Source organism: Atractosteus spatula, chromosome 5 (genome assembly GCF_055471065.1).
Source record: "Atractosteus spatula isolate fAtrSpa1 chromosome 5, fAtrSpa1.hap1, whole genome shotgun sequence".
In the NCBI taxonomy this organism is placed as follows: domain Eukaryota; kingdom Metazoa; phylum Chordata; class Actinopteri; order Semionotiformes; family Lepisosteidae; genus Atractosteus; species Atractosteus spatula.
In genome coordinates, this window is record NC_142710.1 from 64556874 (window position 1) to 64574938 (window position 18065).

The window sequence follows — 18065 nt, forward strand, 5'->3', positions numbered from 1 at the left end:
CTGGAGGCAGAGGGGACGAACTTTGAGCGGCGCGCGAAACACGCGATAAAAGGATGCGAAGGTGCAGAAAAGCACCCATTACCAAACACGTGATTCATTGCCGTTTCCCCCCCACCCCAGTGTTATAACCCACCAGTTTGGAATGACCAACTGTGCAACATGACGGCTCTCGAGTTAAAGCCTCTGCAGCGAACAAAGAACACGAGGATCTTCGCACACACTAGTCCGACGTGCTCACCCATCAGTCAAACGGCATTTGACACGACACAAGCTTTACAATAACTTATAGGAGAGCAAGCACTGACTGGAGAGGAGGTGGTGCAACTCTTGCTGAAGTCGCTGCAAGACTACAGACAGCAACCCCAGGGCTTAGCCAATCACGTGCCAAGCCCAGCGGCACTCAGCCAATCGTATGCTGCCACGTGGGGAATTCCAATTGGCTAATGACAGGGCCTAAGCTCGAACCAGTGAATAGTTCTTAAACTCTGCAGCTCAAACAGGTAGTCTCATAACGTCTCCTCGGCTCCCCAAAGACATCAGAACTACTTATTCTATGTAGGAAAAAGAGTAAGAATCTCGGAGGTCGGGGTGCGTGGAAAATCAGGGGCGCGGCAGTGACTCACATGGACCTCTCCCGTCTCGTTCTCCTTCAGGATCAGGCTGAGCGCCTTCTCGCACGGTCCCGCACACAGGCGCAGCTGCAGCGGCCGCTCCTCGTCGGCCAGCTTCCGCAGGTACACTGCGCACGCGGCAGCCCGGAGCCAGCGAGCGAGGGAGAGGAGAGAGAGAGACACGGAGAGAGCTGCTCAGCTACAGACGATCACAGCTCATTCGCCCCCCACCGTTTCAAAGGGGAACTTCAAGGCTGATTTTCTATTTCAGGGTTAGAAAGAATCCGCACTGATGAGTGCATTTCAAACCGCAATACAAGTCAAATGTAGACAATAACTTGTGAAACCTCCACTTGACATCACAAAATAGACAAAATTTCCAGGTACTGTATGTGCAGCTCTATGTTCTGCGATTCAGAACGAGGCAGCAAAACCTCCAGTGCGGCCCTATTACGCTGTAAACATGCAGGCTTGTGAATACCTCTCTTTTGATCCAATAGAAATATTGCTCTCGATATCAACAAGGTTGTGCCGTCAAACACTACTTGCTAACCCTGCATGTTGATCATATTGGAAACTTTCTGCAGTGAAATACCTGCTGCACAACCCATTTTTATTCACTCATACGTCGCATTAGTCGTTAGGGAGACTAGTGAGCAGGAAGGGTTGAATCATGGTGCAATTCAAGGGAACTTGACCCCAAGTTTGCGACAACATGGCGACTTACAGCACTTCCCCTACAGTTAACGATTTAGTGTTGAATCTGAAATTCATCAGTGAATTTGTTTTGTTACGGAGATGTAATAACCGGTCTGAGAAATTGGGACTACACTGCCCCTTTAACTACAGAAGAATCCCCTTTGTTAAAAGCAGCAAAGCCTGACAGAGAGGGATGCAGCTCATTCCAAGACAGTGTGGCGTCTCTTTCAGAGGCAGGAGAAAAGGGCGGCCGCCGGCGCCTCACCCTGGTCGTGCCGCTCGGTGCGCTCGAAGAGGGCGAACTTGCGGGGGTTGTCCACCACGGTGAACTTGTTGAGCAGCGCCTCGATGACCTCGCGCGCCCGGGTGCGGGAGCTGATGTGCAGGTGCTTGGCCGTATCCTTGGGCAGGTAGAAGGAGGTGCGCCTCTTCACCCCGGCACCCTTCCGGGGGTCCTGCCCCGCCGCGCCCTTGCGGGGCGGGGGCACCGAGACGGGCCGCACCAGCTTGAACTGGACCTTGATGAAGCCCGTGTAGGAGCCGTCCTTGTTCTGCGGGATAGGAACCACAAGCTAGGTTGAGGCTGGATGTGGACCGTGCGGCCTGCCGTTCGGGAGCCGAGTTTGGAGACCGATTTCAGACCCCTGAACCGTGTGTGTGTGTGTGTGTGTGTGTGTGTGTGTGGCCTCTGTCCAGCACTCACCAGGGCCATGAAGAGGTTGCTGTTGATCTGTGCGTTGTACTCCTTCACCTTCTGCTCAATCTCGGACAGCGACAGCTCCTGCTTGCTCCACTCGATCTGCTCGTCCTGCCGAGGAGAAAGACCCACAACGCTCAGCGCTCGCTTGTCCACCGTGCCTCCCGCGCACTCCAGAAATGCCACATCGCATTCGCGGCCACAGCAAAGGCAATCCAGTTCCGGTAATAGCAGAGTCAAGAGTCTAATTTTCAGCCTCACACCCTGTGCTCCTCAGGCATGGTCAGTGCCTCCAGCAGATGGCAGCAGCGCGCCATGCACCACCGGCACACACTTCACGAGTGTTCGGAGCAGCGCCTGCCTCAGCCAGACTGCTTCTTCCTTCCTCCTTTTCATACTAAAAGCAAGAAAAACTTGACCTCATCCCCCCCCCAACTAGCTTTGAAAAAATAATGCAGGAGAAAATGCTTTTCTCCTGCCAAGATCATTTCAGGTCCAAAAATTGACCAAGTATTAAAGCACGACAGCTGACAACAACGTTCCACTATTGCCAAATTCCTCTTCCAATTTCTCGCACGGCCTCAGAAGCACAACTGAAGGCAGCTGAGAGCAAAGTGACGGTCTCGGGCACGTTTTACTCCTATTAAATTGCTCCTCCTTGCCAGCTGCACACTAGGTCAAAGTCAGGGAATTAACAAACATCCTCTTTGACACTGTCCGTTCTGAACTATGCTGTGCTTTTGTTGCTGTTTTCACTTGTGCCTTTTTTTTAAATTAAATGTTATATTTTTGTTATGCTAAAATTGCCATCGACCCTCGTTCCATAAGAACCCAGTACGTCCGTTTTCCGCTTCTCTACTACATTGGGAAGGCAGTTTAAAATGAAACTACCTTTCCTTAGAAACGCAAGCATACAGAACTCCTGTAATCTTCCAGACTTCAGAACCCTTTAATCCAATTGTTTTTCTAAAATTTTATTTGCTGAACATGCAGTTCTCCGTTCTCTAAAAATGTAAAAAAAAAAAAAAAAACAGCGGTTCTTGTCTGTATAGAGAAAGTGGGAAAGTGGGGAACGTGCCGCATATCTTAGGAAAGCAATTTCTTAATACTGTTTACTTCTGACAGAAGCTGCGCTGTGGCAGATTTATCACGATGGGCACATTAAAAATGGACAAATAAATATGAGCCTGGTGGGACCAGCTGTGCACGATAAGGCTTTTCTTCCCCCGAGCAAGAAGGCACTCATGCACACAAAATAACCTACAAGCTGAATTTAATATGCATGAGAACCTTCCTCCTCTTTCCTCAAGCACACCGTTAAGTCAAGCGGCTCTCCGCCGGTTTACTCTGTATTTAAAACGTCGAAATCTCGAGGTATTCGATCCCCAGCGTCCTGCGTGACAATGGTGTGGCCTGTGGACAGGATGCGCTTTGTGCACAAACACAAGGCCAGCACTGTCACGAGCTCGCCCTGCCGCCTGCTTGATCTTAATGGCACAGATGCGCCGAGCCCTAGGGCCCCGGAGAGACGTCCCGTGACAATCGGTCACAAGTATCGGATTAAAGTGGGCATCTGCACCCCGGTTCACACTCTCATCCAGAAGCTCTACCAATCCTTAACCCCTAATTCTCTGGAGACCACGGCGTGAGCACATTAGCTCACTCCGCCCTCCAGAATGTCAGGAACTGGAGGTGTCAAGCATAGTGAAGCACTTCCTGGGGTTAAAGGGGAGGTCAACCTGCAGGAAAAATGTGCTCAGGTTGTCCTTTAGAGGTACAAACGAACAGGAACTCCACTTGCATTTTCCCCATTTCAGATTGGGGAGGCAACCACTTCTAAAAACCACACATCCTCAAAAACGGGCTCAGATAGATGAGATTTAATCTCCACGGCCCAGTCCTTCACGCGTGCTTCACTGAAGGAGCCATCAGGGCAAGGCGCAGGGGCAAACTGGACTTCCCTTCCTTGGGGTCTAGACTCAATCCACCCCCCCACACGTCCAGAGAAATCAGACAGGGAGAGCCTGCCCTCCCCCCGCACAGACACAGCACTTATCGCATGAGTAACATGTGCTGTCAACAGGGAGATTAATGCAGTGGCTCACTGAGTGCTGCACAGGCCCTTATTCATGTTCCTCAATAGCCACTGGCCCCAATCATCAGAGGACTGAATTCAATAATTGCCCTGGAGTTCAGTATTCATTCTCTTAACAGGAAGAAGACAGCCTCAGACAGGGACGGCAATTTATCAGTGTCTTCTGCTGCAAAGTGCGATTTACACTCGAGAGTCAGAGGCCACCTCACCATGTCCATAAAGAAAAACATAAACTGAGCATGTCACCTCAAAATACTGATCTAGGGCTATATCATAAAATATATCATTTGCATTAAAAAGTGAAGCACGTTTCTTGGAGAAAAAAAAAACAAGCATGCTTATTCAAGCAGTTATAGAATTTATTGTAACACCTACAGGTCTGCAACTTCATTGTTTCAGTTACTGAAAAACAGGTCAAAGACAACAAGCTTCAGAGAGCAAATGCACCGAAATGCTGGAATCAAATTCCTCTTGAAGGTATTTACTGCCACCAAGCAAGCCTTCGGAAACCGTCCGGCATCCCTTTCATCCTGAGCTCCAGAGCCACAACTTGCATTCCTCCGATTCCACTGCCACGTTCTCCAGCGATCAGAGCGCAGCTGTCTCACACCGGGCAAGGCCACGTGCAGAGGACGCCTTTTTTAAGGAGGCTGAGGTGCGGAGAATCTGCCTAGCTGTGCAGGCTGTCTTCTGAACACGTCTGTTACTGTGTGCATCTGTACCGAGGGGGCAGGGAGCCCTGTGGGATGATCCCTATCCCACAGTGTGCAATTACATCACATAATCACATACAAAACATGATGGATCGCTCCCGTTTCGCACAGAATTAATAAGAAAACAAGAGTAGTTAAGAGCATGCGGCGCTATCTTTATCAGCGACCGATCTGAGACCTGCGCTAGTAAGTAAGGAGTTCAAAGATTCCCAATCTCTCCTATTGGTGAATACAGAACTGTTCACAACTGATAACAGTTGAGTTGCAAGTTTACACTCTCTCAGTCAGTCCTGAGTGTCATAAATATAACCTCAACACACAGACCCTCATTCAGAAAGACAGCAAAGTTGAGGGGAGACTGAAGAGCTCTTACAGATCACCCACAGTGGATGTGACAACATGTCAGACACGCCCACAGCACAATGTCCACCTGTGTGCTGCAATTCAGACGGGACACCTGACGCAGGGAGGACCTGTGAATCAGAAACGGGTACAGGGTTTGCCAGTTCCGTATCCAATCTGACCTTTTAAGGGCTGAAAACATTCTTGGAAAATACCCCAAACTAAAAACTTGAATCAGTTCGACTGTGATGAAGTATTTGGCTGGAACAAATCCCAGAAGAGGGGTGCTCTCCCAGGAGCAGAGCCTGGGACCACAGCTGTACACAAGGCAAGGGGACGCATTTCAGGCACAACACAAGAAAACACTTGAAAGCACAGGACACCTCAACTCCACGTTTATTCTTTGACAGACAACGGCTCTCAAAAGGCCAAGTGCTCCACCTGTCTAATTTCAAATAATAAACCGTTCGTGCTCCTGCCTGTCGCCACTATCAAACACTGGCAAGGGAACCTGTGTCTGCTCAGTGTGCTCAAGTCTCAGGTCATTAGTCTACCGACACGCACAGACAGGTCATTTGTGCATTTATACTCCTGACTCGGACACGGTGAAACACCCCAAAACAACCTAACCTCACCAGGTAAAACTGTGAAGAGGTGAGGGACTGACTGCCTGGCCAGAGATGAAAGCAAATCACTACAAGTGCATGAGTTGAGCAGTTTTGTCTCTGAATGCCAGGACAGCACTGTGCTTTTCTATTCGGTCTCATGAGCTCGTGGGGGGAGCAAGCAGACGGTTCTGTAGCTTGAGCTCGTTCAGAGCTCTGGGAAAGGGAAAGCTCGGCCACTGCCGTTAATGCCTTAGCCATTTGAAAAGGCTTTTGTTTTCAAACGGGCCGCGACCCGGAGCCACCAAAGTCTCGTGAAGTATTCAGGAAGCGTTTCCCCTGGAAATGGTATTCCAAGACTTGGGAACCTCACCCCCCCCAGCTCTTGAGGGAGAGTGGCCTCGCTTCCTGGACCCTGCTCTGTCCACTTCGCAGCACAGGGCTGGTCACTCACAGCCTCAGAGGGTCAGTGCGAGACTCTCGCCCTCCTCTCTTAGGAGTCGTGTCTGAGCCAAGGCGCGTCACCAAGCGAGAGCCCCTCGGCTTCCTGTCTTTCTCCCGCTCCACAGCTCCCCGCCCGGGCCACTTTCCCACAGCGATTAACTCCCAGTTGCATCAGACTCCCTTCCTGTCGACATTTAAGGACACAATCCTATGATGTCAGCGCCGGCCAATCAGATTCCTCGGCTCCCGCCTCCACTCCTTTACGAGGCATGCATGAGAAACCGGGAGCCGTGCCAAGCCTGTGGTCACCTTGATCCGCGTTCCACAACACTGTGCTCATAAGGGAAAGCGCGGCCACAATGCCTGCACTGTTTTACAAGAACGCTTCCTCATGTTGGAGTCACAGCTCCCAGACGCACTCGTCACCATCCAACAGCTGCAGTTCTGCCTTCGGGCTGAGGAACGCCACCCCCCTCCCCGTTCTGCTGTGTCACTCTACATCACTGCGAGGGAGAGAGAGGCTCCGGGACCCCCGCGGGGTAACGGGGTCGGTGGGATCCAGGAAAAAGCACCCACGCTCCGGGCCGAGACTGCAAAGTCCAGCCCAATTGGCTGCTTCAGACCCAGCGGGGACACAGGAACGAGAGGACGCGACCGGACACTACAGGGACGAACACCGCCGGCGCTCGGCGACAAAGGATAAACACAGCCGTGCAAGAGCCTGAGATGGTCTGCAGTGCTCTGCTCTCCCCACAGCGCTCCCTTTTCATTCTTTACGTGGAAGCAATCGGGGGCTGGCCGCTTCGCTTGAAGACGGGGGTCACTCCCTGCGTGTTGCTGTCCAGCTTCGTGGGCGTGCAGGGAGGAACAGCTGACGTTCGAGACAAGGAACGCCCGACAGAGCCAACGAGATCCCATAGCTGAACGCCACCGATTAGCGACAACAACACTTCCCATGGGCAGCGCAGGTATACAGGGTATAGTTTACCCCGAGATCTCGTGATGGGGTAATTGAAAACAACGATCCATGCGAATTACAGCCTGCTAAGCGACAAGCTTGGGCTCTTCTCATCCAGGCCACGCTGTGTTAATCATCAAATCTGTCATGACTTCAACACTGAACACCTTGAACACCAGAGGAGGAGGCTGCCGGAGTAAATTGCAGATGCTGTTTTTGCACAGCTCGTTATTATTCCGTCAAGCCTCACTGTAATAACAAATAAATCACAGTATTCAGGACGGTTTGTGAACGTGTTGCGTGGATGCATTATCGGCTCTATGTTGTATATTTGTGTTGTATGTCTAACAGTATGAGCTCACTAAACCAAATACCATGCAACTAGTTGTTATGGCAATAAAGTATTGAACCTGAAGCTTGTGAAATACTTCTATTGAAACTCCTGATTGCATCTGACATGTCTCAGGTTTTTCCACTGTAGTCATGGGTAATTTTCCATGGGCACGACCTGACCTTCCTCACACAGCTCTGCAGGCGCCACATACAATACGGCCCAGTCAGCGCACTCAGAGGCTCTGCCACGTGCACTTTCACACCCCGAAGTTCTCCTGGATGTGAAATGCAGTGCAGCTGCTGAGAATGGGGGGGGGGGGGGGGGCTCTGTCCATTCCAGAGTCTTCCCAGCCACCTTGTGCAGCTTCTCCACCAGAGCTGTCACCCTCGCCCAGCTTCCCAGCAGCCCCGCCTGCAAACCTGACATTCAGGGTGGATCTCCAGTTCCTTCCATGTCCCAGACCCCAGACCCCAGGCCCTACCCTGAGGAACAGCTGGGAGGAAGCACTTGACGACCCCTGACCCCTGGGTTCTGCACACACGGCCCTGCCTCCTCTCCATCCTGTTCGGACTGGAACTGCTAGCCGGACACGCAGCAGGTCCTAGATTTCCGTCTCGGATCTCTTCCAAGGCACAAAAGTTTAGGAATAATAATCCAACTGCTCCCATTTCCCTCCCGTCATTTAGTCTTGAGAGGAAATATATAATAACTGAAAAAGTGGAAACAGCACTGACCTGAACACATGCAGTTTCATTAGGGGAAAAAATCAAACCCAGCAAACTCCAGCAGCTGCTGAGGGCTGTGTTACACAGCTACAGTGCAAAAATAAAAAAAGCTAGTTTAAACTTAACTTATTTTTTCCCCCCCATTGTGTCCAGGGTCATTTAAGAAACTTTACAGATAGGTTGCCTTCGCCAATAGTTCACCTCTCGGCTTTCATATTGCAATTCTGCAGCTGAAATATGCATAAGTGTAAACATCTTGCACAAAAAATACATAAAGATGAAAAACAAGGCAAGGAAACCACCCCCAGAAAGTGACTAACAATTCACAGAGCTGAACTCTCCGAGCTGTGGGATGACTCCTTGATTTAGTCACTGAGCTCACGTCTAGATGTGGAAATGACAGAGCTGAAGCTCTGAAACACACGCTGGCAGAGGGGTAGGCTGGAGGTGGAGGGGGTGGACAAGGACTTGTTTCAGGTGTCGCTTCATGCCATTGAAGGACAGCACCAGCCCAGGGAGGGTTTTTGAAGTGCAAAAGTGGACAAGTGGTGTAGGTGCAAGTGGCACTGAACAGGATGGCAGGTTCAGAAAAAATATAAAGGTCAGAAGTGACTTGAAAGAAGTCCCCCTGAATTGTTTTTTTTTTTACACACACACACACTTGGATTTCAATGGCTTTTCTTTTCAGGGACATTTATACCAACCACACTGCGTCTTTGAAGCATTCAGACCCGAAAGGATGAAGGAACCAGCCTAACTGTGTAACAAATCCCTCCTGCTTGTAGTCACTGGACAAGGACAGAGAGAGAGAGAGAGAGAGAGAGAGAGAGAGAGAGAGAGGCGTGTGGACGCTGGACAAGGAGGGAGAGAGAGAGAGAGGAGACACAGGTGTGTGGACGCTGGACAAGGAGAGAGAGAGAGAGAGAAAGAGAGGAGACACAGGCGTGTGGACGCTGGACAAGGAGAGAGAGAAAGGAGACACAGGCGTGTGGATGCTGGACAAGGACGGAGAGAGGAGACACGGGTGTGCAGCCCCCTGCACAGAGCTCTAGGGAGAAACAGCACAGGCTTGTGAAGGAGGAGACGAGGGGGTGGGGGCAGAGCTTCCTAAAGGAAAAGGAGAGCAGGAAACACATTGGCGAGCCCCATACACAAAGGCAGCTCCCAGGACTCTCATGCTAATGCATTTATTTCAAACAACAGCCTAGACTGACGCATGGTGAGCATGGCTGGAATCACACCCAGACTCGCTGGACTAAGCCACCTCCGTCCTCCTGCAGGGCTTAACCAGAACGCCTCTGCAATTACAGGGCAATCAACACCACAGTGGCAACAGATCAATAGTCAATCACAAAGCCAGCGGGTCTTGATGAGCCCATCAGCTTGTGTGACAAGCACTCTGCAGCAAAGACTTCAACAAGACAGGCTTCGGAGTGACGCAAACACGGCGAAACTCACATACATGCTTGCAGTGCGTTTGGGAGACATCGCCGGAGAGCAAAAACATTGTAAGTGAATTTTTCCACGATGAGGCCTCAGGCAGGCCCACTTTAACCCCTGCTTTACAGATGCGCTTTTGAGAAAACGTCACACGATTTGGAAAGCTTCGACGACTCGCTGCTTCTTTGAAAAGCTGGTTGATCTGCACGCCCGACAGCCCCGGTTGTACTCCAAGGACTCTCCTGAACCCCTGTAACCCCACCACCGACTGCCATGTGAACCCCAAATTAACCTGCACGGGACACCGCACCGATGATGCGCCGGCACCTGAAAAGCACATGGAAAAAACGCTCAATTTCAGCGAGGTGCCGTGGCGTTTCTATTCCAACGGCTCAGGACGAGCAGGACACCCCCCGCCCAGCCCAACACAGGCCACACCACCACTGGCAGCAGGAGAGCTCGGCAGACTCCGTCCTCACCTTAGAAGGCAGTACAAGCTCCGCTGTGTTTGAGAGGTGTGTTAAGAGGCCCCGTTTTATTTTTTGCAGAAAAACTGCCGGACTGGGAGCTTCCCCAGGGACTCATCCGAGACAGGGCTGTCACTAGAGTCGTCTGTCACACCACACGCTCAGTCTCACACATACAGTCCCCAAAATGACTCTCTTAACCAGCACCACCCAGTTTAACACATTAACACACACACACACAGCGGTCGGCCTGACCCAGACGGGCACAGACAGCCTTTCCAAAATAATGATGATGATATTATTATTATTATTATTAATAATAATAATAATAATAATAATACACGAAGAATCCAGTCCAGGGAAACTGCAGCATTTCTAGGTGTCAAAAAGGTTTTGATCTGTTCTGCACAGAAGCTAATCCTCGCCAGTGAAAGTAAGCAGAGATCGGCTCATCACTGAAGCTCATCAGTCAACGGCTCACGCAGAAAAGGTTACGACACTGTATGCTGGCAACAGCGAGGGGCGCACTAATGCTCGACTGTCCGAAGCATCTCATCCTTTCTGGGGGTCGGTTTGCCTTTTGTGCGAAAGGCCCAGGTGTCAAATGCACAGCAGCCAGCTAAGTGTTAATTTGAAAGCGAGTCAGGCCACGCCGCGAAGCCCCGTGTCCACATCCTCGAGAAACAGACAACGTGCGTGCAGGGACTTCGTCCATCGCGCCAGACGAGCCATATGGTTTGTGAACCGTATACCTCGCCGGGCGATCCTGCTGGATGACTCAAGAGCAGCACAATCACGATTAGAGATGAATGCGTCACCTAGAACAGGGATTTACAGTCTGGGGCCGATAGAAAAAGTCTGTCACCCCCCCCCCCCCACACACACACACACTCTCTCAACTACCCGGTCATTAACGGCACATATACAATTCTCCTTCTCTTTCAGGCCAGGAAAAACAGAAATAAAAGACCGCACCGTACCACATGACATATTACTGAGAAGCAGCAATCGTGTTTCATTAAAAAAACAAAACCCCAGCAAAACTAAATCTAGTTGATGTAATCCAACAATCCATGAGTTTATTTTACAACGACAACAACCAGCCCAATGAAGCTCTCCGGGACTTTCACCCTGCTCTGAAAACTAGCTGACGTAATCGTTTGGTTTAAGACAATTACAATAAGTGTACTTTTCAAAGCCCAGGAAATGCAAGGGCGTACAAGAGCGAATGATTCTTCTCCCCGGTGACGCACGAAATAGATTTAGGGACGAACCCCAGACATAACGGATACCCAACGCTTTCGCCTTTTTTTTTTAAAAAAAAGAAATACATTCAAAATGCAAACAGCAAAGGGGGGGGGGGGGAGGAGAGGGGGTCCTGATTTTCAAAGAAAACCTCATCAATAATATTCACCAAAAAAAAAAACAAATAAGGGGGGGAAGGAGGTGGTGTCAGAATCAGAACTTGTATTTATTAATTTTTTTTTAACGTGCCGCAGAACGAGAACGGCGACGCGGAAGTGCTGCTCGGGCGCGAGGAGGAGGAGGAGGGGGGGGGGGGGCTCACCTTCTCCCTGCGGGGCTTCCGCGCGAGGGACGTGCGCGCGGTGAAGTACTGCTCGAGCTCGGAGTCCGAGTCCTCCTGGCTGCAGTAGCCGCTGCTGGCCGTGCTGCCCCAGGTCATCTCGAAGGAAGCGGTCAGCTGCTGCTGCTGCTGCTGCTGCTGCTGCTGCTCCTCGCCGCCCCCGTCCCGCATCGCCGCCGCCACCGCCGCCCGACAACGACTAGGCTATGCACGGAGCTAGTCTCTCCCTCGGACCCCTCTCCCTTAATTAGTTCAAAGTAAAGTTCTGTTGCAACGCCGGCTGCGACAACTGCTACTGTATACTCGCCACGGGTAATTTCTTCAACCTTTAGAGTTCGGTTTCTTTTTTGTTTTTATCCTGTTCTGACGGCGACTCGGGAAATCTATCAGCTCTTTCGTTGTGTGTGTGCGTGTTTTGTTTTTTTTTGTTGCCACCGACCGCGAAGGCTGCCTCTTTCTCCTCTGATCTCTTTCGGTTTGAGCTGCCCGGTCTCTCGCCCACGTTGCAGTTCGGCAGAGACTCTCAGCTTGCCCCTCTCTCTCTCTCTCTCGTCTGCCCCTCCCCGGGCCGTTGAGATTGGAAAATACACAAGCTCGCCAGAGCCACTCCCTCATTGGACGGGGAAAGGAAATTCCAGCTCCCCAGTGACTCGAGTCCACTCCCTTTTCCTGCCTCGCTAAAAAAAAAAAAGAAGGAAAGGCGACCGTCCGCTCGCTCGCTCGCTAACTCGCAGAGGGAGGAGAGACCAGCGCTCCTGTTTTATTTTCGGTCGACCTTACAGTCGATCCAGCACTGCAAAACAACAAGACACACCGGCGGAAAGAAAGGTGTGCTTGCCGAAGTACAAAAAAAAGACGTGTTGGGAGAATTTGAATAAACCTGCATGTCTTCATCACCCGATTTCTACAGCACTGTTCCATCCCAGCGCCATGAACACACTGCCCATGTTATTACACCCGGAGGGATACAAGCGCCTTATGATGTGATCGATATAAGCGCCGATATTTACAGTACGTGATCGGGGTTGGTGGCAAAATTAACCGGCGCATCCGTGGGCTCAATAACACGTCTAACGAAGCGACACATCATTAATCTCGCACATAAGATCTTAAAATGACCCCTTCTCATCCACTCCTTTTAGAACAGACTCTCCTGCTCTCTGTGGGGGGGAAGCAGATCTGAGAGCAACAGCACAAGACTTAAGAGAGCATTTACTTCCTTCATACCTAAAAGCATCCGATCGTGGAACAGAGTCTTTACAAGCTGTGTTTTATTTTAAAAATCTTATGGTACTGGAAGAGTTCTGATTGAGCGATGTTGCTGAATGTTGTTTTGTGTGACGGTATTGTGCAGTTGCTGTATTGTATCAGTGCCATACGTGTTATATGTTTATGAGCTCCTGAGGAACTTGTCTCCCATGTTGGGACAGTAGCAGTCTACACCCGGCACGCAGAGGATGCACACCAGACTGGATTTTACAGCGAGGAACGAGCGCTGGGCGTCGCCTAACTGGGAAATCAACAACTCGTCAAAGCCGAGGAGTTCGTCTCGGCCTTTGAAAAACACGCCCGTGAAGCCAATCATTTTGAGTACATGAAACAGTCCAGCCTAGTTTTGCTGTGGTGCATTTCTGTGAGGCTTGCAGATGTAACACCGGCAGACGTACGCGTGGTACCTCTTGTTAACGTGCGCAGCTTGGAATGGAAGCTCGAAATCACTTTTTGCGTGACTTCAGCTGGTCCTGGTGCTCATCCTCAAGGAAAGCAGCCGTTTCAAAGCCACAGCTGGGGGGCATGAACAGAGAGTCTGTCTGCGCTGGTCAGAGCAGAAGCGCCTGGTTACCCAGAGAGCACACGAGGACGCTATCAGCGATTTAAACGGTAGGCGGCAAGGCTGTAGGAGAACCGCAGTCTAAAAAAAGATCAGCGCATGAACCAACCCTCAAAAAGACATTTCTTACAGGAACCATTAATCAGATAGAGACGCCAGACAGCCCACACCAAACGCCCGCTGTAGTGTGAAAGGCTGAAAGCCCGTCTTCCACATCAGAAACCCACTGGGTCAGCACCCGACTGGGTCGGATTCTGACTAATATGACACGTTTATTGGAAATGCACTACTGCAGCGATGCTTGCTGTGTGCTGAATCAAAAACCGTGATTGACTCACTCTGTGGGACAGAACTGAAGTACATGATGATGTTTTTAACGCACCAGACGCTAGTCTCTCCCCCGTACATATTCGTGGAAGAGTTTCAAATGCGATCAAGTTAAAAACGGTTTGGGTTGGGTTTTTTTTTACATTCAAAGGAATAAAAAAAAACACACAGATGAGGTCATGCCTCTTTTGGTAACCGCGACGGAGGCGAATCTCACCCAAAGATCTCATTCCCTCAACAGCATCCCCCTAGCGTTTCGATATAAATAACTTTTTTGAAAAAAAAAAGTATATCCAAATAAGAGAAGGACAGGAGGAACTGAAACGAGGCTGGAAAAACCAGCGTTTCTTGAAAACAGGAAAGCATGACCGAAGCCATTAAAAAAAGCCCAGAAATCTTGGGTTACAAAGACGATGTTAAACACAGTCGCCAATCTATTCTCCGTAACGTTCCATTTTTCCCAAAGCCAAGCTTTATCTTCAGGTCCTCCTCCGTGTCCTTCAGACAAGAACCGGTGCGCAGAGGAGGCTGACGGGAGAGCAGAGGGATAGTAAAAAAGCCGCAGCATGAGTTCTCATGTGGGCCGAATCCTTTTCCCATCAGCCTCTGGGCGCGGCATCAAAGTGCCAACAGGCGTACCCTCTCCCTCAGTGTCCGTGTCACTGTGCACCAGGCCACGTACCCGCGTAAAAGAAACTCTTCCAGGGACCCTCGACACTTTTAGATACTCTTGAGATTGCACCAGGTGGCAGCTCATGACCGGTTACGGGGGAGCGCCTTCTGTTCGAGGCTGACTTTCTCTGTCCTACAGATGGAAAGCACTTTCAAATCTCTTTCCTTCCCCGCACCCCGGCCATGGCACCAGTCCAGCGTCCCGTCCGCCGCTCTCCGCGGTCTACTGCCCTGGCAAGCCCTCGCTCCGGCTCCAAGGGCCTCTTGTGCCGGCTAATAAGCGCCTTTGTCCCCGACGCCAACCTCCGTCCGACCCTCCACGTGCCATCTAACAATCCAGACCGGTTGCCCGGCGACGGGGGGACTCCATCATCAAGCCAGCCCATTTTGGTTGCTAGGTTACCCCCCTTTTTCCTCCTCCCCAGTTCCCCAGTTGCCTGTGCTACTGCTGGAGACACTTAAGTGATAATTGTGCCTGGGCTCAGTCCTGGCATCAATAGGTAGGTAATAAAATATGGCATTTGTACAGATGGTACATGGAGCCACTCAGCTCCCAGAGCCCTTAACCCCAATCCCAGGAGATGATGAAGGGTCACACTCCCAAATATCCCCCTTACCAGTCTTTCTCCAGAACACACTGTTGAAGCCCTATTTCCTGCCAACAAATTCTGCACCAACAAAACGATTTAATAATGGCAAACAACGGCTTTAAGTTCACGCATTTTCTTTCTTTGTGAACATATACATGAATACATACAGCTTTCTAGGCTGGCATGTGGAATTCATTGAAATGTCTCACGACGTCTAACAAAGACAAGATTTCAGGCCCGCCTGGAAAATTCCAGAAACTAAATCTACAGTTCAGTAGCACCCCGGGCTCCTTTCTAAATTAAAAACAAAATTATGAACAAAGCCTTTTCTCAAAATAGTTACCGCCCTGTAGATCACTTCGTCTGAATTTAAAATAAATGACGGGCCTGTGCACACTGCAAGCAGCAGGGACGCAGACCTAGAAATCAACAGACTATAAAAAGAGAAACTAAACACAGAGACATCTGTAATTGCGTGAACTGCAAATGCACAGCAGGACTTGCTAACCCTCCCACCTGCGCTGCCTGAAGTTACAGGCTCTTCCTAGCACGGCTGCTCGAAATACTGCTTAAGCGCTTGTGCGACAGGCCTGGTTCGATTCGATCCAGCCTTATTTATGCGTATTGTAATCAAAATGCCCAAGTTAACCAAGGTCACTGCACTGCTTCATACTATGCCTATATGTAAATGGGAAAGCAAGGCTGGTGTGTTGTGTACATCAAGGTATTTCAACAAGAAATGGGCTTCTGCATGCTTTTAACGCTTACTGCTTACAGAGCGACTGATTTATATTGTAATTGTGTTTTATCTTGTGTATTCTTTTTATTTATTGTTGTTGTCATTCTGTAAAGCGCTTTGAGAAGCCACCTCCTTTAAAGCGCTAAATAAAATAAAGTTTTATTATTATTATTATTATTATTTAAGTTCAACAGACATGGTGAGGCAATGTGCGCATGTATTTTGGGAGTGGTCAACAACAGAGACGGCCATTCTCAATCTATCAGTATGTCGGGTCCTGCAGAGACAACAGACCGTTTGCTCTGTCTGAGGCAGCCAGTGCTTTACTGCTGCAGTGCTCGTGGATCGGAGAGGGATCAGTGATCTGTGATCTGTGATCCCCGCAATGTATGAAATCTGGACTTTGCAGAGACCTGTATTGGCACAGGTGTCCCTGATTGCCGATGAGATCTGCGGACACCCGCAGTTCCTCGGTCTTCTCTCCTCGTGCGTTTATGGCTTTGGGCGAGAACACATTACAGAAATCGACGATAGTAATCTAATTGAAAAAAGACGGCTGTTACCTGCAGCTATTGCCTGTATGACAAGTGTCAGACCAACACGTCCAGGGCCCTACCATTGTCCTACAGCTGCTGTTACAGCAGATGAGCTGAAAGGGAGTCGTTTCTCATGAAATGCAGAGCAGGGCAGGTTGATAGAAGTGGGAGGTGACAGACGTTCAGGGGATCTGATTTGCATCCCCTGAGGGAAATAACGAGAAGACACCCCCCATAAACCCTGATCAAATTCAGGGAGACATTCAGTGTAGACAAGTGCATGTTTCAACAGCTGTAATTCAATTTTAGTTCCGAGTGCTTTTCACATGCGGCACAACACTGTAGAACCAACACACTATGCAACAGAAGCAAAAACAGAGTGAAAGAAAAAAAGCATGGTACAGTGACTCAGGGAAACCAAGAATGAGACCACATTACACAATGAAAGCTTATTCAATTCAGTGATATAAAACCCCGAAGGACAATGACAAAGTCAGCCCTATTCACTTCTTCAGAAACAACAGTGAAACACGAACCAGAGGACTCTAGGAAAAACCGCAGGGGAGCAGACTTAAAACACAGAACAGGAGGCAGATCTTTACACAAAGGGTGGTGGGAGGACAGAACAAACCAACCCTATATTAGCTACTAACTACCAAATGGGCTAGATGGGTGAAATGGCCTCCTCTTGTTTGTGAGTTTATTGTTCCTTATAATAAAAGCATTAAAAAAGCACAGTTTAGAATCAAGGGCATGAATATGTTTAGTTGTTCTTTGTTTGACGTCTGTGCTTTGCATGCCTGCTTAGATGTAAGCTAGACGCCATTCTTAAATCACGCTGTGTGAAGCTCTGGTCTCCCATATACTGTCAATTCTGTATTATATCCCTGGTGACACACAGGAGAAGGCTGACGATCACAAGACCACCAAGACAATGCAAAAAAGGACACAGTTATTATGTTTCAAAGCGGTGGACCTTGAAATCAGTAATTGTGTTACTTTTTTTCCATGAGTAATTGTAGCTTTCCATACCACATTGGTGTCTGTCTCTATGGTGTCTTCTGCGGCGTCTGATTGGTCGGCGCCGCGCTTGGAGCTGCAGTCTAATTGGATGAGAGCCCGGCAGCGGTAGTGGCAGGTGAACCTGCAGTCTGGGAGACAAACAGGGGCACTGTGGTCAGAGAACATGGCTGTGTCAGACCCCGCACACGGACCACATACAGCACAGTACCCCCGGAGAGGTGCCAGATAAGACTGCACGATAGTTCACAAGACAAACCCACACGCGATGCATTTTTACAGCCCAGCCCTTGCAGAACATTATCGTGGTATATCACTGTGAAAGCACCGTCCAGCTCATTTTAAAACAGGGTCAAACGGAATAAACTGGGCAGGGTGGCGGCTCCTGAGGCCCAGGCTGAGTGTGTGTGTGTGTCTGTCTGTGTGCGTGTGCGTGTGCGTCTGCATCTGTCTGTCTGTGTGCGTGTGTCTGTCTGTCTGTCTGTCTGTCTGTCTGTCTGTCTGTCTGTCTGTCTGTGTGTGTGTGTCTATCTGTGTGCGTGTGCGTGTCTGTGTGTCTGTCTGTCTGTGTGTCTGTCTGTCTGTGTGTCTGTCTGTGTGCGTGTGTGTCTGTGTGTCTGTCTGTCTGTCTGTGT

General features: G+C 49.9%; 1 protein-coding gene across 1 annotated transcript in view; it reads right to left on the reverse strand.

Moving 5' to 3' along the window:
• rassf1 (Ras association domain family member 1) overlaps nt 1-18065 on the reverse strand; it is a 35146-nt gene that overhangs the window by 1148 nt on the left and 15933 nt on the right. Inside the window, exons 3-6 of the mRNA XM_088916882.1 lie at nt 17443-17561; nt 2014-2118; nt 1576-1861; nt 624-739 (exon numbers count right to left, since the gene is read on the reverse strand). Of these exons, the coding sequence (XP_088773008.1) occupies nt 624-739; nt 1576-1861; nt 2014-2118; nt 17443-17561 (626 nt within the window). The remainder of the gene's footprint in view (nt 1-623; nt 740-1575; nt 1862-2013; nt 2119-17442; nt 17562-18065) is intronic.